Source organism: Petaurus breviceps, unplaced genomic scaffold, assembly GCF_028583685.1.
Source record: "Petaurus breviceps papuanus isolate PSGF00001 unplaced genomic scaffold, PetGlider_PUasm1.0 186, whole genome shotgun sequence".
NCBI classification, from domain to species: Eukaryota; Metazoa; Chordata; class Mammalia; order Diprotodontia; family Petauridae; genus Petaurus; species Petaurus breviceps.
This window is the reverse complement of record NW_027185798.1, coordinates 58,509,529-58,529,493: the sequence shown is the minus strand read 5'-3', so window position 1 is coordinate 58,529,493 and position 19,965 is coordinate 58,509,529. Positions and strand designations below refer to the sequence as shown.

General features: G+C 38.6%; 1 protein-coding gene across 2 annotated transcripts in view; it reads left to right on the top strand.

Moving 5' to 3' along the window:
* The window catches only part of CDC14A (cell division cycle 14A), a 208,905-nt gene that overhangs the window by 92,741 nt on the left and 96,199 nt on the right, over window positions 1–19,965 (top strand). Inside the window, exons 5-7 of one of the 2 annotated variants that reach the window (XM_069090526.1) lie at window positions 14,046–14,135; window positions 16,387–16,399; window positions 18,272–18,315. In XM_069090526.1, the coding sequence (XP_068946627.1) occupies window positions 14,046–14,135; window positions 16,387–16,399; window positions 18,272–18,315 (147 nt within the window). The remainder of the gene's footprint in view (window positions 1–14,045; window positions 14,136–16,386; window positions 16,400–18,271; window positions 18,316–19,965) is intronic. The other variant, XM_069090525.1, reaches the window with a different exon arrangement.

Sequence of the window (19,965 nt, the reverse complement as noted above, 5' to 3'; positions counted from 1 at the left end):
TTTGTGGAGGAATTGGTTTTTTTCTGTCTATTCTAAACTCTCATTCTCTAGTTCATGGCCCCTATACTTATTTCTCTCTATTCTCTGTATTCTTTATGGAATAAAAACCGCTGAGGTATCCATTTTGGTCTCTCTCCTCTAAGTACCTTCTTCCACTGCATTTTAGAGCTTGCCCTGAAGATTCCCCCTTTCCATTTTGTCCCACTCCTGGAAAAATGCCAGTTCTTCAGGTGACAGGACACTGTGAGAGGTGGAGTCAAGATGTGGAGTGAAAGCTCGCAACTTTGCTTCAGTTCCCTCAAACTTACTTCCACAATGACCTGGAAAATGTATCAAACAGAATTCTGAAAAAAAGTCAAAGTGAGTAATTTTTCCAGACCAAGGAAGCTTAGGAACATAGAGTGGTATGTGGACATTGGGGTAGGTGCACAGTGCAGCAGCAGAAGTAGCAGTAGGCTGTGGTGGCAGTAGTCATGGTGAGAAGTGACCAAGGACCTACAGGGGTTGAACATCTGGGAGAAAGAGATTCCAGGAGATCCCCTTTATTAACATTGGGAGCAAGAATTGGTGCTATCTACTAACACTGTCACCCATTATCCAGTTCTGGGTTAATTTTTTTTTTTGCTTTTCTGGAGGGGGGAAGGCAAGGCACTTGGGGTTAAGTGACTTGTCCAAGGTCACACAGCTAGTAAGTGTTAAGTGTCTGAGGCTGCATTTGAACTCAGGTACTCCTGACTCCAGGGCCGGTGCTCTATTCACTGTGCCACCTAGCTGCCCCTCTGGGTTACTTTTTTAGGTCAGAGTTGAGTGGTTGCAATTGTGAGGGAGGAGGGACCCTACCTGTGCAAGGAGTGGAGTGCAGAGTAGGAGGGCAGATCCTCTTCCTTGATCATACCACTTTGGGATCACTGAAAACTTACAAGGACATTAAAGACAAAAGCTCAAGCCATGTATCTCTCACAGTCCCCAGAGGTGAGCAGAGTCCAACTCAAAAATAAAGTCTAAAGTCAAGAACTAAAGTGGGGAAAAAAGAGCAAATAAAAAAAAAACTGCCATAAAAATACTGTGGTGATAGGGATGCTAAATAGAGTAACTCCCAAGACAATGACTCAAAAATATCTACGAGTAAAGCCTCAAAGAAAAGTGCAGATTGGGCACAAGCTCAACAATAATTCCTAGAAGAGTTAAAGATTTCTAAAAAGAGCATAAACATGATTTTATAAATCAAATAAGAACAGTAGAGGAAAAATTGGGAAAAGAAATGAGAACTATAAAAGAAAATTATGAAAAGGAGATTTAACAGTTTGGTAAAAGGGGTGTGTGTATGCACAGACACACACATACACACATACACACAAACACACAAACTGAAGAAACCCATCTCCTTAAAAGTCAGGACTGGCAGAAGGTAAAAAAGGTACAAAATTTCCCTGAAGAAAATAACTCTTTAAAAATTAGAATTGGTCAAGTAGAGACATGAAGAAACCATAAAACAAAGTCAAAAGACTGAAAAAAACCGAACAGGTGACAGGACACTGCCCCATAGCAAGATCTATCTCACCTCAACATCCTATACTATATATCCCACCAATGACCTATACACCCTTTACCTGGTCACTTTTTGTTCTTTTGCCTCAAAACCTCCTTACTGGGTCCATGGCCCCTAGGAGCTTTAACTCTACCTTGTCTAGAAGTAGGATGAGTGAGTGGTCTTTTCAAATCCCCATAGACAACACCCAGTGCAAGATTCCTTTCTCTCTTCAGAGAACATCCCTCTTCAGTTATAGGAACTTTCTCCCAGCATCAAAACAGGATCTGTTACTTTTCCCGCTACCCTTTTCGGTCCCCCCCCCCCCCACTTCCTCATTCGTTCCTCAATAGGTTTTTCTCTTCCTGAAAAACCACAGCTGTCACATTTCCCTCATTACCAGTCTTTGACTTGACCACAGTACATCACACACTCCCCTTTGTTCTCCCCCCTCCTTTTATGCACTCTCCCATTATGTAAGGAGTCCCACAGACAACATTGATTCACCTGTAGGCATGATACTGAGAGGTTGTGTCCAGAATGCCCCAGGCCTATCTCACCACCAATACCTCTACCTGACTTTTGCTTTTACCCTAGGCATATTGTATATACATATTTAGAAAGAAGTCTCTCACTGGTCTCTGCTGTCATTGCTGCTGTTGATGTTCCTTGGCAGTATAATGATAATGAGAATTTGAAGATCTTCCCTGCTCCTTGACAGGCTTAAGTGAATTTGAGGACCTTTCCTGATTTGAAAATATACTCTGCCCCCTAATAGGCTGAATGTGGGCACATGGAGCCTGTGGTGGGAAGCTTGTTTTTCAGGAATGCACACACCTTGTTACTTAGTGATTGGGCAGTGGGTCACGAAGGTTGTGATATTCTCTGACCCTGGAGAAAGCTATATATATACCCTGATGTGAGGTTTTGCTTTGGGGCTCACTCATGAGAAGAGTTGTGTGATTTGGCCAGATGAGACTCTGGGCAGCTGTTGAGTCCCCCAGCTTTGAAACCCTAGATGTTGGTGCTTCTCTCTGTGGTAACTAACTAGGTATGGATGTAATGGTGAGAAAACTGGAAGCCCTGTCTGCTGGTCTGTTTCTCCATCTGTATTTTTTGTCTGCTTGTAACTTCTGTTTGTTTTCTCTGAAGTTCAGGGTGCTGACTTTTTCCACTGAACTAGATAAATGATAAATGTTTGATTAAAGTAAGATTGTTAACCCCTTTTGAGTTGCTTTCTTTTAGAAAAGTGGATCTAAGAACCTGTGCTAGCAGCCATCCTGGGTATGCTAGGGTGCTTGCTGCTACAGGCAGCTTTATTAGTTCACCCCTCCTGCATGTCTGTTATCTGGGGTGTTCATGAAGCAAATCATCTCTTCAGGAATAGTTTTCTTTCTAAGAATATTTCAAAAATTTCCTTATTATTGAATATCCATCTTTTTTCATTCATACTTAATCTCGTATTTGCAGGGCATCTCACCCTGGGCTGATTCATCCTGAATTCCATTGCCCTAATGAACACAATACTCCATTCCTTCTTGTATTATCTGTTAGGACCAAAATCGTCTTATGTTATTCCCATTTTCTTTCCTTTGTACTTCATGGTAGCTTACAAAATTTTTGGTTTCTGAATTGAATTGTTGAACTGTATGTCTTGGAGTTTAGAGCCTTGGACTTTTTTCCACCCTTGAGGCAATCTTTGGATTGCTTCAATTGGCATTTTGATTTCTATGTTCAGAAGTTCTAGGCAGTTTTCTTGTGTTATTTTACTATATTATTCACATGATAGTATTCAGGTTTTTGGACATGTTCTTCTGGGAGATTTATAATCCTTAGTTTCTCTCTACACATTCTATCTTTGAGATCAGTATGTTTTGTTTGAATGGACAGCATGTTATTGGTTTTTGTTCTAAATTATCCTTCACTTCATGTATTTGTATTCTCAACTATTTTTCTTAGTGAGACGTCCCATTTCAGGTTCAAGTTTTCTATTCTGCTATTTATTTCTGGTGTTTAGGCCTTAAATCCTGCTCAACAATTTTTGTTTTTCTTTTAAACTACTCAAGAACAGTGTGTTGTGGTTGCATGTTCTCAAAATAAGTCACATGGTCCTCTCATCCAGTATTGAATCATTTTCTTTTCTTTTGCATTATTTATTCATAAATGATGCCTGAATTCATTTATTAGATCTGGGATTGTATTTTCTTCTGCTAGTCAAGTTTTCCTTGTTGGTTTATCTGCTTGTGCTCAAGGTCTTTGAGTTTTCTTCCTTTGACAATTTGGTAATTAGGATCTTTGGTAATGTCAGTCTTTTTCTCCTTATTTTCACCTATAGCTCATATTTTAAACTCCTTTTTCTCTGATGGTGTTTTCCCTGTGCACTGGATCTCAAAATGTTTTAGCCTCCTTCCAGGCTGGGCTTCTAAGGTTCACCAGCCTAGGTCTCTGCCCTGAGTGATTTTTGCAGGGAAAAGAATTGGCCCTGAGGGGCGGCTAGGCCGCGCAGTGAATAGAGTACTGGCCCTGGAGTTAGGAGGACCTGAGTTCAAATTCGACCTCAGATACATACACAGAAAACTAGCCATGTGACCTTGGGCAAGTCACTTAACCCCAATTGCCTGCCTTCCCCCCTCCAAAAAGCAAAAAAAAAAAAGTTATTAAAAAAAAGAATTGGCCTTGGGTGAATGCTAGGCTCCTCCCCTTTAGGTTTAATGGAGTGTCACACAGCCCTTTATCACCTCCACCTCCATCTCCTACTCCCACAATGCCCTATTCTTTCCCTTATTTCACAGTTCTCTTCCCTGGCAATACACGCTGGTTTGCTTTTGCAGCTTGGGGTGATTTCTATCATTTCCAGTTGGGTCTTCAGGGGTGGGACTGGGGTGCTGTAGGATTGAGTTCTGTTTCAAGTTCAGACATGTCTTGCTCCTTTCCCATTATTCCTTGTTCTCCTGCAGAGAGATCTTTTGCAGTCCAGAACACTGCTAGGGTTCTGACTAAGGAGATCTTAGCAAATGTTTGCAGTTTGAGGCTTCCATATCCATAATGCAAGGTCTGTGTAAAAGGGAGGGAACTGGATTTTAGGGTGTTTTGTTGTAAGCCCAAGAGTTGGTTGTCTAGTGCAACCTTGTTGCTGGATGTGTGATGGACAGTAGGGAGGTGCTGGGTGGGAGTAGAGCTAAAGTTAGGCATTAGAGTTCATAAAGTTTTTTTTTTACTCTTTTGGTTTCCTGGTGCCCAAAACCATGGATGCAGTTGAAGTTGCTTTATCTTTTTAACCTTTGGTTTGAGAGGTCATGAGAACTGGAGAAAAGGTCAAGTCCCTCATCTTGTTGGTCAAGTGACCGGGAATAGGTGCATTTATTTTTACACTTTTTCTGAAGTCAATCACAGAATACTGAAATGACCATTAAATTTATGGTCAAAAGAAACTTATATCCTTGTGATGCTACTTACTGTCTCCATGACCTGATACCCATGGGCCTCAGTTTACTAAGTTGTAAAGTGAGACAGTTGGAATAGTTGACCTATGAGGTTTCTGCCAGTTCTAAATCTTTTATGTCATGATCCCAAGTATAAGGGATATAAAACACTTGATGAGGAGAGGTTCAGGGGGCAGAGGTTAGAAAGGGTAATTATTATCTCCAGTTAACTTGTGTGTTTGTTTACTGGGTTTTTATTTGTAGGGCTTGCAGCAGGCTATGTCTTAAGTTTCTTATCTGGAAAAGTGCCCAAGGAGACTTGGTTATTAGAAAGTAGTATATCCTCAGCTATCAAATGGAAATCTCATGGGTGGCATTACACTTTTCTGGTATTACACTATTCTGAATAAGGGAAGCCATTCATTTCAGAATATTATTTCCCTCCCCAACCTGGGTCCACGTTGCTGTATGATGTCATTGTTATGTCCGTGGAACTGTGTTGCATGGAATGGCATCTGCTGGGTTTCATTTTGCAGTTATTAATATTTTAGCACTTGGATAAAAATAAAAACAAGGGGTCTCAGTTTACTGTGTGAGAACATTGGCCACATGTGTGAAGTCATGCATGTGACATGAGCAGCAAAATTGTTTAAAGAACCACTTTATGGTGGGAACAGAGCTTGAGAAGACCGTGAAGTGGGAAGGGAATATGTGTGTGCTTTCTCCAGATTGCTCTTCACTTTCTTAGCCTAATGTAGATGTTACAAGCTTTCTTAGGAAGAGTGAGGTAATTAAAAATTTGAGAAATCACTATAACCTATCTTTGCATATCACAACAGACCTGAACCCAGATTTAACTTTATTATTGGAAGCTGATTTTTTAAAGGATAACTTTGTTTAATTGGATGTTGTTACTTATTTATCAGGTATTATTAAGTTGTATTTTTAAAGACCTGCGTCTTCTTCTTGAGGGTCAGTACATTTACACATTTTAAGGACTTTTTGAGGACTTGATTAATTTTGGTTTCTGTGTAGTTTGCCTAACCAACATGATTGAGGATTATTATTATAGAATAATTGTACAAATTGTGATATATAATATGTAATATCGTATAGTTTTTATAATAAAAGTCTCCTCAAAGGCCAGGCCATTGTCTATGTTGTGAGATGGGAGTCAGCATCAAAATAAGGGAATGTTAGCCAGGGTAATGTATATTGTTGTTGGAGGCTGGGCAGGAATCCTGAAAGTTGGTTGTGTTCTAGTGGTGCCAGTGATTAGGCTAACACCCTGGCCTTTGGGATGAAACTGCTTCTCTGGACGGTAGCACAGCGTTATATGCTGGCCCTGCTGGGATCCATTATAGAAATCAGCTTGACGTGAGCAAGCAATTCTTCATTGTGTTCTGATAGCACAAGATGGTGAACCGTGTCATCAGAACAAATCAGCAGTACTAAGGTCACCATTGCAGAGACTAAAGTAGAGGGGGGACTCACATAGGCAAGCCATGAGAGTGTGTATGGAATGCACTGAAAATATGAAAACTAAAGTTATCTAACACACTTGAAAAAAAGATTTCTCCAGTTCTAAGCAAGGACTTCATACTGCTTTTATCAGGGAGGGGTGGAGAGATCTTCAGCTCTAAATCATACTATGTGTATTGCTGGCCAGTTTACCAGTTGAGTATCTGAGGAAAATGACACTATCAGGGAATATCACTAAGGATAAGCATCAAATTCTACCATGACAAAAGCAACTTGAGAGAGCTGTTGAAGATCTGTAGAAAGGCATTGGGAGATTACGTCAAGATCTAGCTGGTAAACATAGTAGAAAACATAGCATTGCCCAGTTAAAGGCAGTAAGACAGAAATATGTGGAAAAATTTCTATAGTCTGCAATTGAAAGCAAAAGTCAAAAGGTTGAGGTGCACAAGAGGCCAAAGAAGTCCAAGGAATAAAATAAATAATTCAACATTAATCAAAAAATATTACAGTAACCTGAAAAGTAAAGAAATCAGGAACTAGAGAAAACCACAGAAGAATGAGGATATGGAAGATTTCTGGTCATCTGTGTAGTTCTTGCTTTTTTTTTTTTTGTTTGTTTGTTTTTGGAGGGAGGAAGGCAGGGCAATTGGGGTTATGTGACTTGCCGGAGGTCACACCGCTAGTAAGTGTTAAGAGTCAGAGGGCGGATTTGAATTTAGGTTCTCCTGGCTCCAGGGCTGGTGTTCTATTCACTGCACCACCCCTATCGGTGTAATTCTAAGAAATACAAAAGGCAGATTGAAAGTTGGTTCCAGTAAGGCACAACCTGTTTTCCTTGCACGTTGTTAGCATAATGAAGGATAGAGCTGTTAGGTTAAGGGAGGTGATAGAAACGCTGACTTCTTTGTAAAATCAGAAAGTGATGGGGCTGAGTAAGATCTAGGATTATTGGCTCATATGTTTCAGAGCTTTCTCTCAGATGCAAGCCTGATCTCACATTTTCTAATGAGAGGCATGGCACCCTTGTATCCATTATCAAAAGATGAGAATGCCAGTGATTCCTATAAATGTAGACCAGTTACATGTTTGTGTACTTTCTGCAAAATATTCACAACTTGAAATCCTCCCACCCCAACCTGTAAGCATTTAGAAGAAAGCAGATTGGTTGAGGAACAAAAAGAATACCAAAAAGTTCCAGCCGCATAAAGTACAAATTATTATTGATTTGTTAATTTTTGAAAAAACTGCCTCTAGGCATCATATCTTTTATATTGCCTTTGTTGAATTTTGTAAAACCTTTTACTCAGTTCTATCCTCATGACACTTATCATGTATTGCAAATATATAAAATAGCCCCAAGTAAAGTTAGAATGTAATGAAGGACCAGAGGATTTGATAGCAGCTGGGTGGCACAGTAAATAGAGGGATGAACTTGGGAGTCAGGAAGACCTGAGTTCCAATCTAGCCCTAGACACTAACTGTGTGACTCTGGGTCTGCCATTTAACCTTTCTTTTTCTTTTTTCTCATTTGCAAAATGAAATAAACACTATTTCCAGGATTTTCGTGAAGACAGAATAATATTTGTAAAGTACCCTGCAAACCTAAAGTGCTATATAAATGCTAGCTATTATTTTTTCAACATGGAAAATAATAAAAAAAAATGTTACCAGTACAGTAAGAACAATTGACAATAAAACATAGCATTTTTCAAGGAGATGGTTTAAACTCATTATGGTTTTGCCTAGCATTTATGTTTTATCATTTTCCTCAAGTAGAACTAACTGTAACTTCCAAATGAAAGACAGTAAAATTATTTTGGTTGTACATGGATGGATGGTATCAGTCTATATGGCTTAACCCTTCTTCAGGGAGGTACCCATCAGTTAGGGAATGACTGAACACATTATGATACATGAATGTGATGAAATACTATTGTGCTAAAAGAAATGAAAGCATGGTTTCAGAGAAACCTGTGAAGACTTGTTTGTACTGATACAAAATGAAGTGAGCAAAATCAAGAGAACAATTTATAGAATAATGATGATATTGTAAAGACATGAAAGACTTAGAAACTCTGAGCAACATAGTCTGAGCAACATAGTTACCAATTACAATTCTGAGGACTTGCTGCCCCCCCCCCCAGTCCCTCCAGAGAGAGGCATATGTGGATTTTTTGTTTTTAGTGGAGGGAAGGAATTTGTTTTATTTAACTACCCATATTTTGTAACTAGTTTTGTTTTTCTTTCTTTTTGAGTGGAGGAAAGAAAAGGAGGAAAAGTAAGAAAGAAAATAATGTGAACCTGAAAATAAAATGAATTTTGAAAAGCAGTTAATCCCCCCCTCAAAAAAACCCCCAAATCTCTAAGATCCTTTACCTAAGTGAAAAGAATACTTTGGGACAGTGTGTTCCCTCCCTTACCACATGTTTAGTGACCAACCTTTAACTTATGGGGGAATGGAACACAGGACTGCTAAATTTTGCATGTGGAAAAAAGAAGCTTCTGAATCCAGAGAATTTTCAGTAAATATTTATTTGAAATGGGGTGTGTGTGTGTGTTGTAAACTCCTTCATTTTGTGGTATTTTTCTCCAATGATATAAAAATGCCATTTGGGTCTCATTAAGTATAAAATTTTTAATGTGTGTCGAGGTAAATGAAGGCTTTGATCTTGAATCTCAAGATTACTTTGAAACAATAGAGGAGGGTAATACTTTCAACAACACCGGTCTACTTCAGGCAAGGAATACTGAGCAAGTAAGAAATACTGAGCAGAAAACTATCAAGAGAAGTCTATGACTGAACATGCTAAAAATTTACTGGTATCCTGAGATGAATGAATGAATGAATAAAAAGGTTTTTTTTATTTAAAAATTTTCCAATTATATGTAATTTTAAAAAACATTTTATTTAAAAAATTTTGAGTTCCAAATTTTCTCCCTGTGTTCCTTTCCTCCTTCATCATTGAGATGGAAAGCAGTTTTATATACATTATACATGTGCAGTCATGTAAAACATATTTCCATATTAGTTATGTTGTGAAAGAAAACACAAACCAAAAAATAAAAACAAGAAAAATTAAAATTAAAAAAAAGTATTTTTTTGATCTGCGTTTAGATTCTACTTCTCTGGAAGTGGATAGCATTTTTCATCATGAGTCTTTCAGTCTTAGATCATCGTATTGCTGAGAATAGTTGTCATTCACAATTGATCATCGTACAGTATTGCCATTACTGTATACAGTGTTCTCTTGGTTCTGCTCATTTCACTTTGCATCAGTTCATGCAGGTCTTTCCAGGTTTTTCTGAAAGCATCCTTTTAGTCATTTCTTATTTCTTTTTTTTTTTTTTAAGCAATTGGGGTTAAGTAACTTGCTCAAGGTTACACGGCCAGTTATTTCTGGGTGTGGTGCTGAGGATCTGAGCCTGGATTTGATCCCCAGGTCATCCCGACACTGGAGCCAGTGCTCTTACTCGCTGTGCTACCTGGCCGCCCCTGTCATTGCTTATTTCACAGTAATATTCCATCACAATTGTATGCCACAGCTTGTTCATTCACTCCCCAATTGACTGATATCCACTCAGTTTTCCAGTTCTGAAAGGTATTTTTTAAAAAATGCCTGCATAGTGCTAGGTATGTGCTAAGGACTGAGGATACAAAAACAAAAGAGACACTGATCCCTCCTTCTAGGAGCTTTCATTCTAAATAGGTAGCATATTTAAGATAATGGTGGCCTGGGAAGAAAGAGCCTTTTGGTTTGTGAAGTCACAGGGATGGTCAAGGGAATGAATGATAGAGCATTAATGCTAGGCAAAACAGTTGACACAGCCTTTCTAGAAGCAGTCATCTTGTTGATTTGATTATTGTTCCTAGAGCACGAGATGAAAATCAGTGGGGGAGAGTGAGAGGATATATACATTTCAGTATCGCAGGAAGATGGCCATGAGTAAGCCTGGATACGGGTCTAAGGCTGGTGGCTTATAGTGGGCTCTGGGCAAATAGAATAGACAGCAGCCCCAGTTTGGACATCACTAGCAGCAGGAATGGGTAGGGCAGAATGGCAGGAACATGATCATATGGGTAGGATGGTTGGATATAGTGGGCTTACACCAATCTGGACAGAGTAACTTCAGCATAGGAGTTCTTGGGGGCACTAGTATCATCATCATCATCAGCAGCAGCAGCAGCAGCAACAGCAGCAGCAGGACAATAAGTAGGAAAATGGCTGGTGTGATACATGATTGGGGCCCTGGGGATGGCTAAATATAGTGGGCTCTTTTTAATTAGGACATTATAGCTCTAGGGATGCAGTTCCCTTGGTAGCAGTAGCGGTAGCAGGGGCAGGGTGCCACGGCAGGGAGTTTGGAAATCAAGTTTGAATGAGAACATATTTAAACCAATTAACACCTCTACAACACTAGTTTTAATATACAGTTTGGAGCTATGAAATGGACCAGAGATATCTGAAAAGTATCTTAATAGAAACCTATGCAATATTAATGACAAATGAGGCCCATCACCCCAATCTTGCTATAGAGAGACTGACACTTTTTTTCTTATCAAAAAGAAGAGGATTGATGATGAATGGACAAAAATGTATAGCAATACTTTTGGAACAAGTTGACATCATATCACAAAGCAATGCCATCTCCTCTCCCTTCTTCCACTTAGTAAAAAGACCAGTAACAGGGAGAGGCCCTTGGATTGCCAAATCTTACCAAAAATAGTTTACCTCTAGTTGAAGTCCGTGCACCAGTAAAGGCCCAAGAATGGAATCAAAAGACATTTCACGGTTGCTATTTGAATGAACTTAGCTGACAATATATTGAGAAAGAAGCATTGAAAAAAATGGCTAGCTTATTTTTCTGTGGAAACAAAGAATTTATAAAGATAATTCAGAACAATAATTACAGAAGGGTTATCCGTAAGGATCCTGACTTTCGTGATCAATGTAGATTATGCAAAGAAAGGGTAGACACTACAACATATACAGGCTATAAACATGCCTGCCTAATACCTAACACAAACTGGTGGCTAGAATTTTATTTTTAAAATTAAATTTTTTTTATTATGAACTTGACAAAAATGAACATTACTACATACAAAGAAAAAAAGAAAAAGAGGACTGAATATAAAATTCTAAATCTTTTGTGTACAACTTGGTTTTTTAAAGAAGCTAGGCAGTTAGGTGGCATAGTGGATAGAGTTCTGGGCCTTGAGTGAGGAAGACTCATCTTTGTGAGTTCAGATCTGGCCTGTTCTGAGAGTTGGACACAACTGAACAGCAACAACTTTAAAACTAACCTGATAGCATCAGCACTTTCCTGCGGGCATGTGTCCCTTTCTGATTGTCCTTCTGTTCTCTTCTATTTATTTTCAAATGTTTCATTGTTTTTTTTAACAAGAGCATCACTATCACCACCTCCTCTGTTTCTCTTCATCATCAAAATTCCCCTCTCCCCACCCAAAAAGAAATAAACCCTTGTCTTGTAACAAATAATCAAGCACAACAATTCTACACATTTGTAATGACTGTAAATGTGTCTCATTCTGTGTCTCTAGTCTATCCCTTCTCTACTAAGAGATGATAGCATACTTCATGTTCAGTCTTCTGGTGTCCTGATTGTTCATTGGTCACAGTTCTTAAGACATTAAAATTTTTTTCTTTACATTATTGTATGTAATTATATATTTTTTATACTTTTTAATATACACATTTTATTTTTATACACATTTTTATATATGTATGTATACATATATAATATGTACATAATTATATAAATGGCTTTCCTGGTTCTGATTACTTTACTTTGCACCTGTTCATATCAGCCTTCCCAAGTTTCTCTGAATCCCTTTCTTTCATAGTTTCTAATCCATTACATTCATGTACCATCCTTTGTTTAGTGATGATGAGAATTATATACCAGAAGCTCAATGTCTTTCTTGAGCTGATAGATGAAAAATGTACATGCTACAAATGTCCTGGAGAACTTAACCAGTAAATTATATGTTAAACATTCTTTCCATTCTCCCAAGTTTGCCTTCTCAATTCCATCCTTGATGCTTTACTCTCACTCATTGCATATATCCAGTTGCTTGTCAAATCTTGTCCTCTCTATCTCTACAATATCATTTATATACATTGTCTTTTCTCCATCCACCCAGCCACCACCCTAGTTCAGGCCCTTATTACCTTTGGCCTTGACTATTGCAATAACTTTCTAATTTTTCTCCTTGCCTCAAGGGACGAAGTCTATCCTTCACTTGAATGTTGTGATTTTTCTAAAATACAAGCCTCACCATGTCACAACTCCCCACTTAATAAACCCCAGTGGCTTCCTATGACCACCAGATTCAGTCAAGTGTTTGGCATTTAGAGCTTTTCACTACCTTCACTTTCCCTATTTTTCCAATATTCTCTTCTACACATGCTACACTTGAGTCATACTGATGTATTTGCTGTGCTTTATACATCTTTCTTTCCTTTTATAATACATACACATGTATGTGTTTATATGTGTACACATTACACATACACACATGTGTATGTATGTATGTATGTATGTGTTCATTGTCCACTAGAATGTAATCTCCTTGAGGACAAGAACCATTTCCCTTTTTTTTTTTGTATCTTGTACACAGAGCTTGGAACATAGGTAGATGCTAATTAAGTGCTTATGATTGATTGCTTTAGTATTTTCCATGGACAAGTCATTTAGCATCTCACAGTCTGTTTTCCTAATGTGTAAAGTGGATATTATACCTTGGAGAGCTGTTGTCAGAACCAAACAAGATTATCTATATAAACTTTAAATAGTTATTGAGCACCCGTCATGTGTATTATAGCTTATGCTAAATTACATGATTATGTCAGTAGTTACTGTTATTTGTGGTTTACATGGGAGGTTTTCATAATTTGAAGCTAGACACTGAGAAGAAACTCTTTGTAAAATTGTCACTTGGGATCTGTGCCTATTTTTTGTAAGAGTTTTCACTTAGGCTAGCTGGGACTTAGGTATTGCCGATATCTGTAGTAAGATGAATAATTTTTGGCTTTTGTTTCTGTAAGGGTAGCTAGTAAAGACTAATTCTCTAAATGTTTCTTTTATTTTTATTTAGTGTTTAGGAATCATCACTGGGTTCCCTCATACCAAATAGACCTAAACCTAGTCATGGGAGCATGTCCTATGTAAGATTTCCATTTGCCAACTGACCAAGACCTTGGACTTTTACCTGTTGTGGACATTCCTATGAGAAGAAGCCTTAGCTATGCCTCTGGTTAACAGATATTAATAAAATACAATATTAGTCTTCCCATTCCCACTCTTCCCTCCAAATATGCTGTTGTTCACTGGTACTTTAGTAAGCAATTTTTGGAGAGCCTTCTCAATGGTTCCTTGTCTAAGCTTGTAATCTTCTTTCCCTTTGTATTACTCTTGAACTAAATGCTGCTAAACTCCTTGATTAGAAGAGGCAATTGACTGGGGTGGAGTGGGGGTAATTAAGCTGTCTGTCCAAAGAGTGAAAAAATATGACCAAATATTATACTTGGTACACAATCAGATTAATGTTGTGTATGCATTTATATCTAAATGTTGCTGTTTGTTTATCTTAGGTAATCTATTTAAAGAAGACGCCAGAAGAAGCCTACAGAGCACTCATAGCCGGCTCAAATCCCCCCTATCTTCCATTCAGGTATACCTGCGTATGACATGGAGTTGTTGCTGTTTGCCAATGTTTTTGCTACATTTGATTTGAAATAATGAACATTTCTGTCAGCTCTGTTGAGGATGGTCTGAAGTTGTTATATAGCATAAGTATAGTAGTCTCTAAGACTGTTTTAAGTCACTTTCCCTCATCTATCTTTAGGAATTAAGGTAAAATAAAAAAAATTTTTTTTTTTAAATCTGGAAACACAAAGTCAGTTTTCACCTCTTTACCCTTCTCTGATTTTGATATCTTAGTGTAAAAGGAAAACATTGCCTGACTCATGGACTAATCATGGTAAAATGCACTCGAAATTGGAATGAACGTCCATTCTAAAGGCATCCCTACTATGCTACCAAGTAGCTTTGAGAGCCCTGGTGTTCCATTCTTTAAAGTCTGGAAAGGAAGACCTCTCTCCCTCTCTCCTTTCCTCTCTCCCTCAGAGAGAGGTCCCAGAAATTGGAGAAGGCCAACTTGCCCCATTTTTCGAGGTGATGTAATTTGTCACTGGCCACCAAGCAACTCTTACTCTTTGTTCCTCCAACTATGTCAAAACTCACTTGTTGACTACACAGTACCTCCTTGTACCTTCCATTTAGCAAACTTCTGAAGTGTCTTGAATTCTTCATGGTGAGACAACTTAAGCTATTTTCACAAATATTAAAATATAGGCAAATTATGTTTTTTTCCTCCTCCCCTTCATTAGAACATTTGACACTTGATTCCTCTATGATGTAGTCACTTGACTAGTTCTGATAAGCATTTTTCTTCTTTTGATTCATGACACATTTGAAAAAACACTGACTGTGTCAGAAATCTGGGTTGAAGTTTCTGTTCTGACCCTTACCAAATGTGTGACTGTTAAGTCACATAACTTTTCTGGATTCCCGTTTCCTTATCTGTAAAATGAGAATTATGACACTTTCATTACCCTACTTCCCAGGGTTCTTGTGAGCAAAGTGCTTGTTGTGAGTGGTGGTTGTTATTGCTTTTATTGTTGCTATGATGATGAGGAGGAGGACGATGACTGTATTCTTTTTGTTGAGACATACAAACTCTTCTGTTTGCATTTAAATCTCAAAAAAATCCAGCTCCAGCCTGAAATTCCAGGCAGATTATGTGTTAGTCCCCATAACATGCTTTGGATTCCAGCCAAACTGGCTTCCTTACTATTCCTCGTACATGGCTTTTCCCGTGCTGTCTCAGCACCTTTGCACAGGTTGTACCCCATGCCTCCTTTTAGAAAATTCCTGGCTCCATCCATGGCTCAGTGTAAGACATACTTCCTTCAAGACGTTTTTCCTGATCTCTCCCCTAGTTGTTAGTTCTGTTCCCTCCTCTTCCCCCACTTTTTTTTTTTGTATATGTGTTTTAGATCCTTCATAGCTACGTGGGTAGGTGTCTCAGTGGACAGAAACCTGGGCTTGGAGTTAGCAAGACCTAAGTTTAATTCCTGCCTCTGACACCCACTGTATGACACCCAGGCATGTCATTTAACCTCTCAGCCTCAGTTTCCTCATCTGGAAAATGGGAATAGTAAAAGCACCTACCTCCCAGGGTGGTTGTGAGGATCAAATGAGATACCTATAAAGTGCTTTGTGAACCTTAAAGCATAATATAAATGCTAGCTGGGTGTGAATATGTTATTATTCCCCCCCCCCTTCCATAGAGCATGTCAGCTCCTTGAAGCTGGAAACATTTTGTAGCTCTGGGGGCTTTATAAATAAATCATCTGAAATTTACCTAAATTATGTATTATGTATAATATATATTTCTCCAAGAATAACAACTGTGGCTCGTGGCCCAGTTTGGTGATGAAATAATTGACATGAGTTATTAACTAAAGATTTCTTAGTAACATAAGGCTATTTGCACATCAGTATGTGACTGCCAAAAGATATGGGATGTTCTGATGTCTGTTGCTGTCCACAGCACTATAAATCAACAAATCTGATGGACGGAAAAGATTCAAACAGTTTGTGGTCCAGCAGACTGACTACCATGGAAACCAGCGTGTTTTATATAGGTTTTCTGCTTAATTCAGCAAAATTGGCTTCAGGAAAATCCATGGCCTGGTTTACAATGTGACCATTGTACACTACATGGTTTGCATCATTGTGACTAGATGAATTTTCAGTGACTTGTAGAAGCAATCTGAGTATTAGGATGAAAAATAGTCATTCTCTATCATTTTAAATGATTTAAGATCATTTAATAACATTATATCCTCCTTATGTGTTGCTTTGTAGTTTTCAAATTGCTGTTTTATATGTAGGTTATCTGATCAGATCCTCATAATTACGCTCTAGGACAGATAGAACCCTAGAATAGTATATTAGTATTCTCCAAGTATGGTGCCCTTTTGACTATACCTTGCTGCCTCAGTGCTGGGGTTTTCCTTGGAGCTTTGTTTTGACAAAGGATTTCATTATGCTGCCTTAGGAGGTGGTGGCTTCCCAGTCATTAGAGAAGACGAGATGACCACTTGCCAGATGTGTCATAGTGGGAATCCATCTTCTTGTATGTGTTGGATTAAATGTCTGCTTAGGTCATTTCAACAGTGAGATTCTGTAATTGTGGCTGTTATTAAGGGAGCTATATTTTATTTAAAAATATTATTGATATCTTTTATATTTTCATTACTTCTGTTTCCAGATATATTCTTCCAACCTCCTTTCTTCAGATACTTTGTAGCAAATCAAAAAAAGAGAGAAGCAAAATTAATAAATGCATCAAAGGGAGCCTGACATTATACTCTTTGCTCTGCAAGGGTAGGGGGACTCTACTTTAAATATCTTTGTTAAGAAGATTATGTAAATATACCTTTCCTGTTTACCTGTAAAATAGCAATTAAAGTAGATGACCTCGGAGGTCCTTTCTAGCTCTAAAATGCATTGGTTTCTGTTGATGTGGCTTTTTTTTCCTCCTCCTTTCTATTTTTAGTATGAAGTTTATTTTGAGGTGTATTTAGAGAGATGTTTACAGACTGAGAGAGCATATAGTAAACCTTCAGCATGATCCAGATTCCTTTAGCTTAGTGACCTGAAAAGTCTTAATCAGATTATACATTCAGAAGCTGTTTTGTTTGAGACCACCATAAAAAAATTACAAACAAAATTGTCCCAGAACATCTCGTAGAAGTTCTTGAGGTCATTCATTTCCTATTTGCTAAACTTAAAAATAACAGATTCTTGGGTGATGAGGGAAATTATCCCATGACTTCTTGATACTTTTTTTGATTCTTGGCAGTATTTTCCTTGCAAAAATATTTAGCCATAATTTCTTCCTGAGAAGTGTCTATTATAGAAAATACTTTCAACTTATTATTAGGATATATTTTAACATATTCATAATATCTTGTTAGTAAATATACAATCTCTATCTATCTGTCTATCTATCTATCTATCTATCTATCTATCTATCTATCTATCTATCTATCTATCTATCTATCTATCTATCTATCCATCATCTACCTATCTACCTACCCTACCTACCCTACCTACCCTACTTACCCTACTTACCCTACCTACCTACCTACCTACCTACCTACCTACCTACCTACCTACCTACCTAGTAAATATCAGATCTTGCTATGGGTAAAGGCTATTTGTAATCCTTTTTTTTCCAGAAGACCATATTAGGATACATGAGAATTTTTGTAATTTGAGTTGAACCAAATTTGTACTTTGTTAACATGAATAAGAGTTTTTCTACCAGGGAGAGCTGTTGGGTAATTTTAGGACAAGCATTTTCAGAATTGATGTGTGGTACAGAAATTTCACACCAGCAACTACTTGTTACTCATAGGCTTCCCCAAACCTAAATTCAGAGTGAATTATTTGTTGTTGTTAATATTGCCTGGGTAGCGTATCATTTTGCCTCGTTCAGAGTATGAGAGGAGGCGGCGGAAGGGGCTGCAAACAGAGAAGACCTTTGAGGTTACGATCCAGAAGAGGGAGTTGATGATTTCATACTTCTATACTTCAGTATTCTGTAGGGAACCCTGACGTCATGTGGCTTCTTCCCATTCCCAATGCAGATCACCATTCTCTCCTCTCCACCCACTCTCACCCCACCTCCTGCTTGAGTAAGCTGTTCATCTCCTGGGTCAGGGTCCCGGGAATGGGTAGGGAGCGTTCCGATCCCTCTTGGTGATAACCTTTCACAGTTTGGCAAAGGCTAGGTGAGGGCTGCTTAGTCCCTCCCTAAGAGTAGGGGCTTAGGCACTTTTGAGTGGGGGGAAGGAGGGAGAAACATTTTCCTCTGCTATCTGTTTGGGGGGAGGGCTGGAGGAAAAAGAATCTGTATGACCGGAGGAGCAGGGTAGCCTTGCGCATGTGCGAGGTGATGTGTGGGTGGGCAGCCCTAGAGGACCCTGCCTGTCCTTCTTCAGCTGCCCTAATCTGCTGTCCCCGGGCCTGGCCTTTCCAGCTCATTCCTACCAGCAGTGGTGACCAGTTTAGGACTCTCTATATAAGCTTTTATTGCTGCCTTTTGTTTTTAAGCTCACTGTCATTGTGGGGGGTATGTATGTGTGTTCTCTTTCCTACCTCACTGAACCCTCCCTGGCAACAAGGGAAAACTGTTCAAGCAATAACACAGTTAACACTGGCCAGCCAGTGACCTGGTCTGACAATGTTTGCAGCATTTGGCCCTCATAACCCTCTGCCTCCCTGCCAAGAGGAGGGCGAGGTACGCTTTATCTAATGTTTTCAGGGACTGTTGGTTTTTCAGCTACAGTTCAGTTCTTTTTTCATTTGCTTGATTGTAGTCCTTGGACAAAGTAGAATTAGATAAAAATACATAATTTATGTTACATTCTCTTGGATGATTCATTGCTAATAAAAGGAAAGTTCTTACCTACTTACTTAGTTTCTTGCCACTATTATCTAAGAGAAGTCTGGAATTGGGAAAAGTAAAGGGTCCTCTAGGTTACCTTTCTTCAAGGGACCTTTTGGAGGTGGGCATGAAAAAAATTAGCAGATTGCCTCCTCTCTCCCCCTACCCTTTCTCCTTTAAACCCAAACAACATCAGAAAACTACTTGGGTTCAGATGAGCTTTAAAACCTCAGATTAATTTGATAAATCATCAGCTGCTATTTAGCTGCCTAATCCATAAGCTTTTATGCATGCATGTTTACTTCCCGACACTGTGGTGCTTATTCACCAGTGTGGGGTCATTGGATTTATTTGTAGGAACATTAATATTTATTTTCCACTTTCCCACCTATTCATATAGTCAAGTTCATTTCTATTTCTGAACATAATAGGAGAAAAGGTCTGGTCTTAGTTTTTGATTACTTGTTAATAGCCCTGAAACACAAGCCTTACTATGTCACTGCTTCTGAAGAAGCATAATTGGCTATTTATTGCCTTTAGGATAAAATACAGACTGCTCTGGAATTAAAAGCCCTTCACGGTCTGGCTGCAGCTTCTCTCTCCAGGCTTTCTAATATGTGCTAATTCTCCATACAGACATTGCTCTAACCAACATAGCCTACTTAGTCCAATATAGGACATCCTGTCGCCTGCTTACCTCCATGCTTTCCCATGTTCTGGCCCATGTGCTTGCAAGGCTTTTCCTTTTCATCTTTACTTTTTTTTTTTTTAAACTATTAGCTTCCTTCCAGACTCAATATTTCAAGTGCCACCTGAATCAAGGAGTCTCCTTCCTGATTCCCCTTCTTGAATGAGGTAGTTCTTGAGGCTTTTTAACTACTCCCCCAGCTCCTCTATTGGTATATTTTGTATATATTCTCCCAGTACTTGTCTCCCCAGTGGAATATAAGCTAAAGGCTTATTACATTGCCACCACATATTTAGCACAG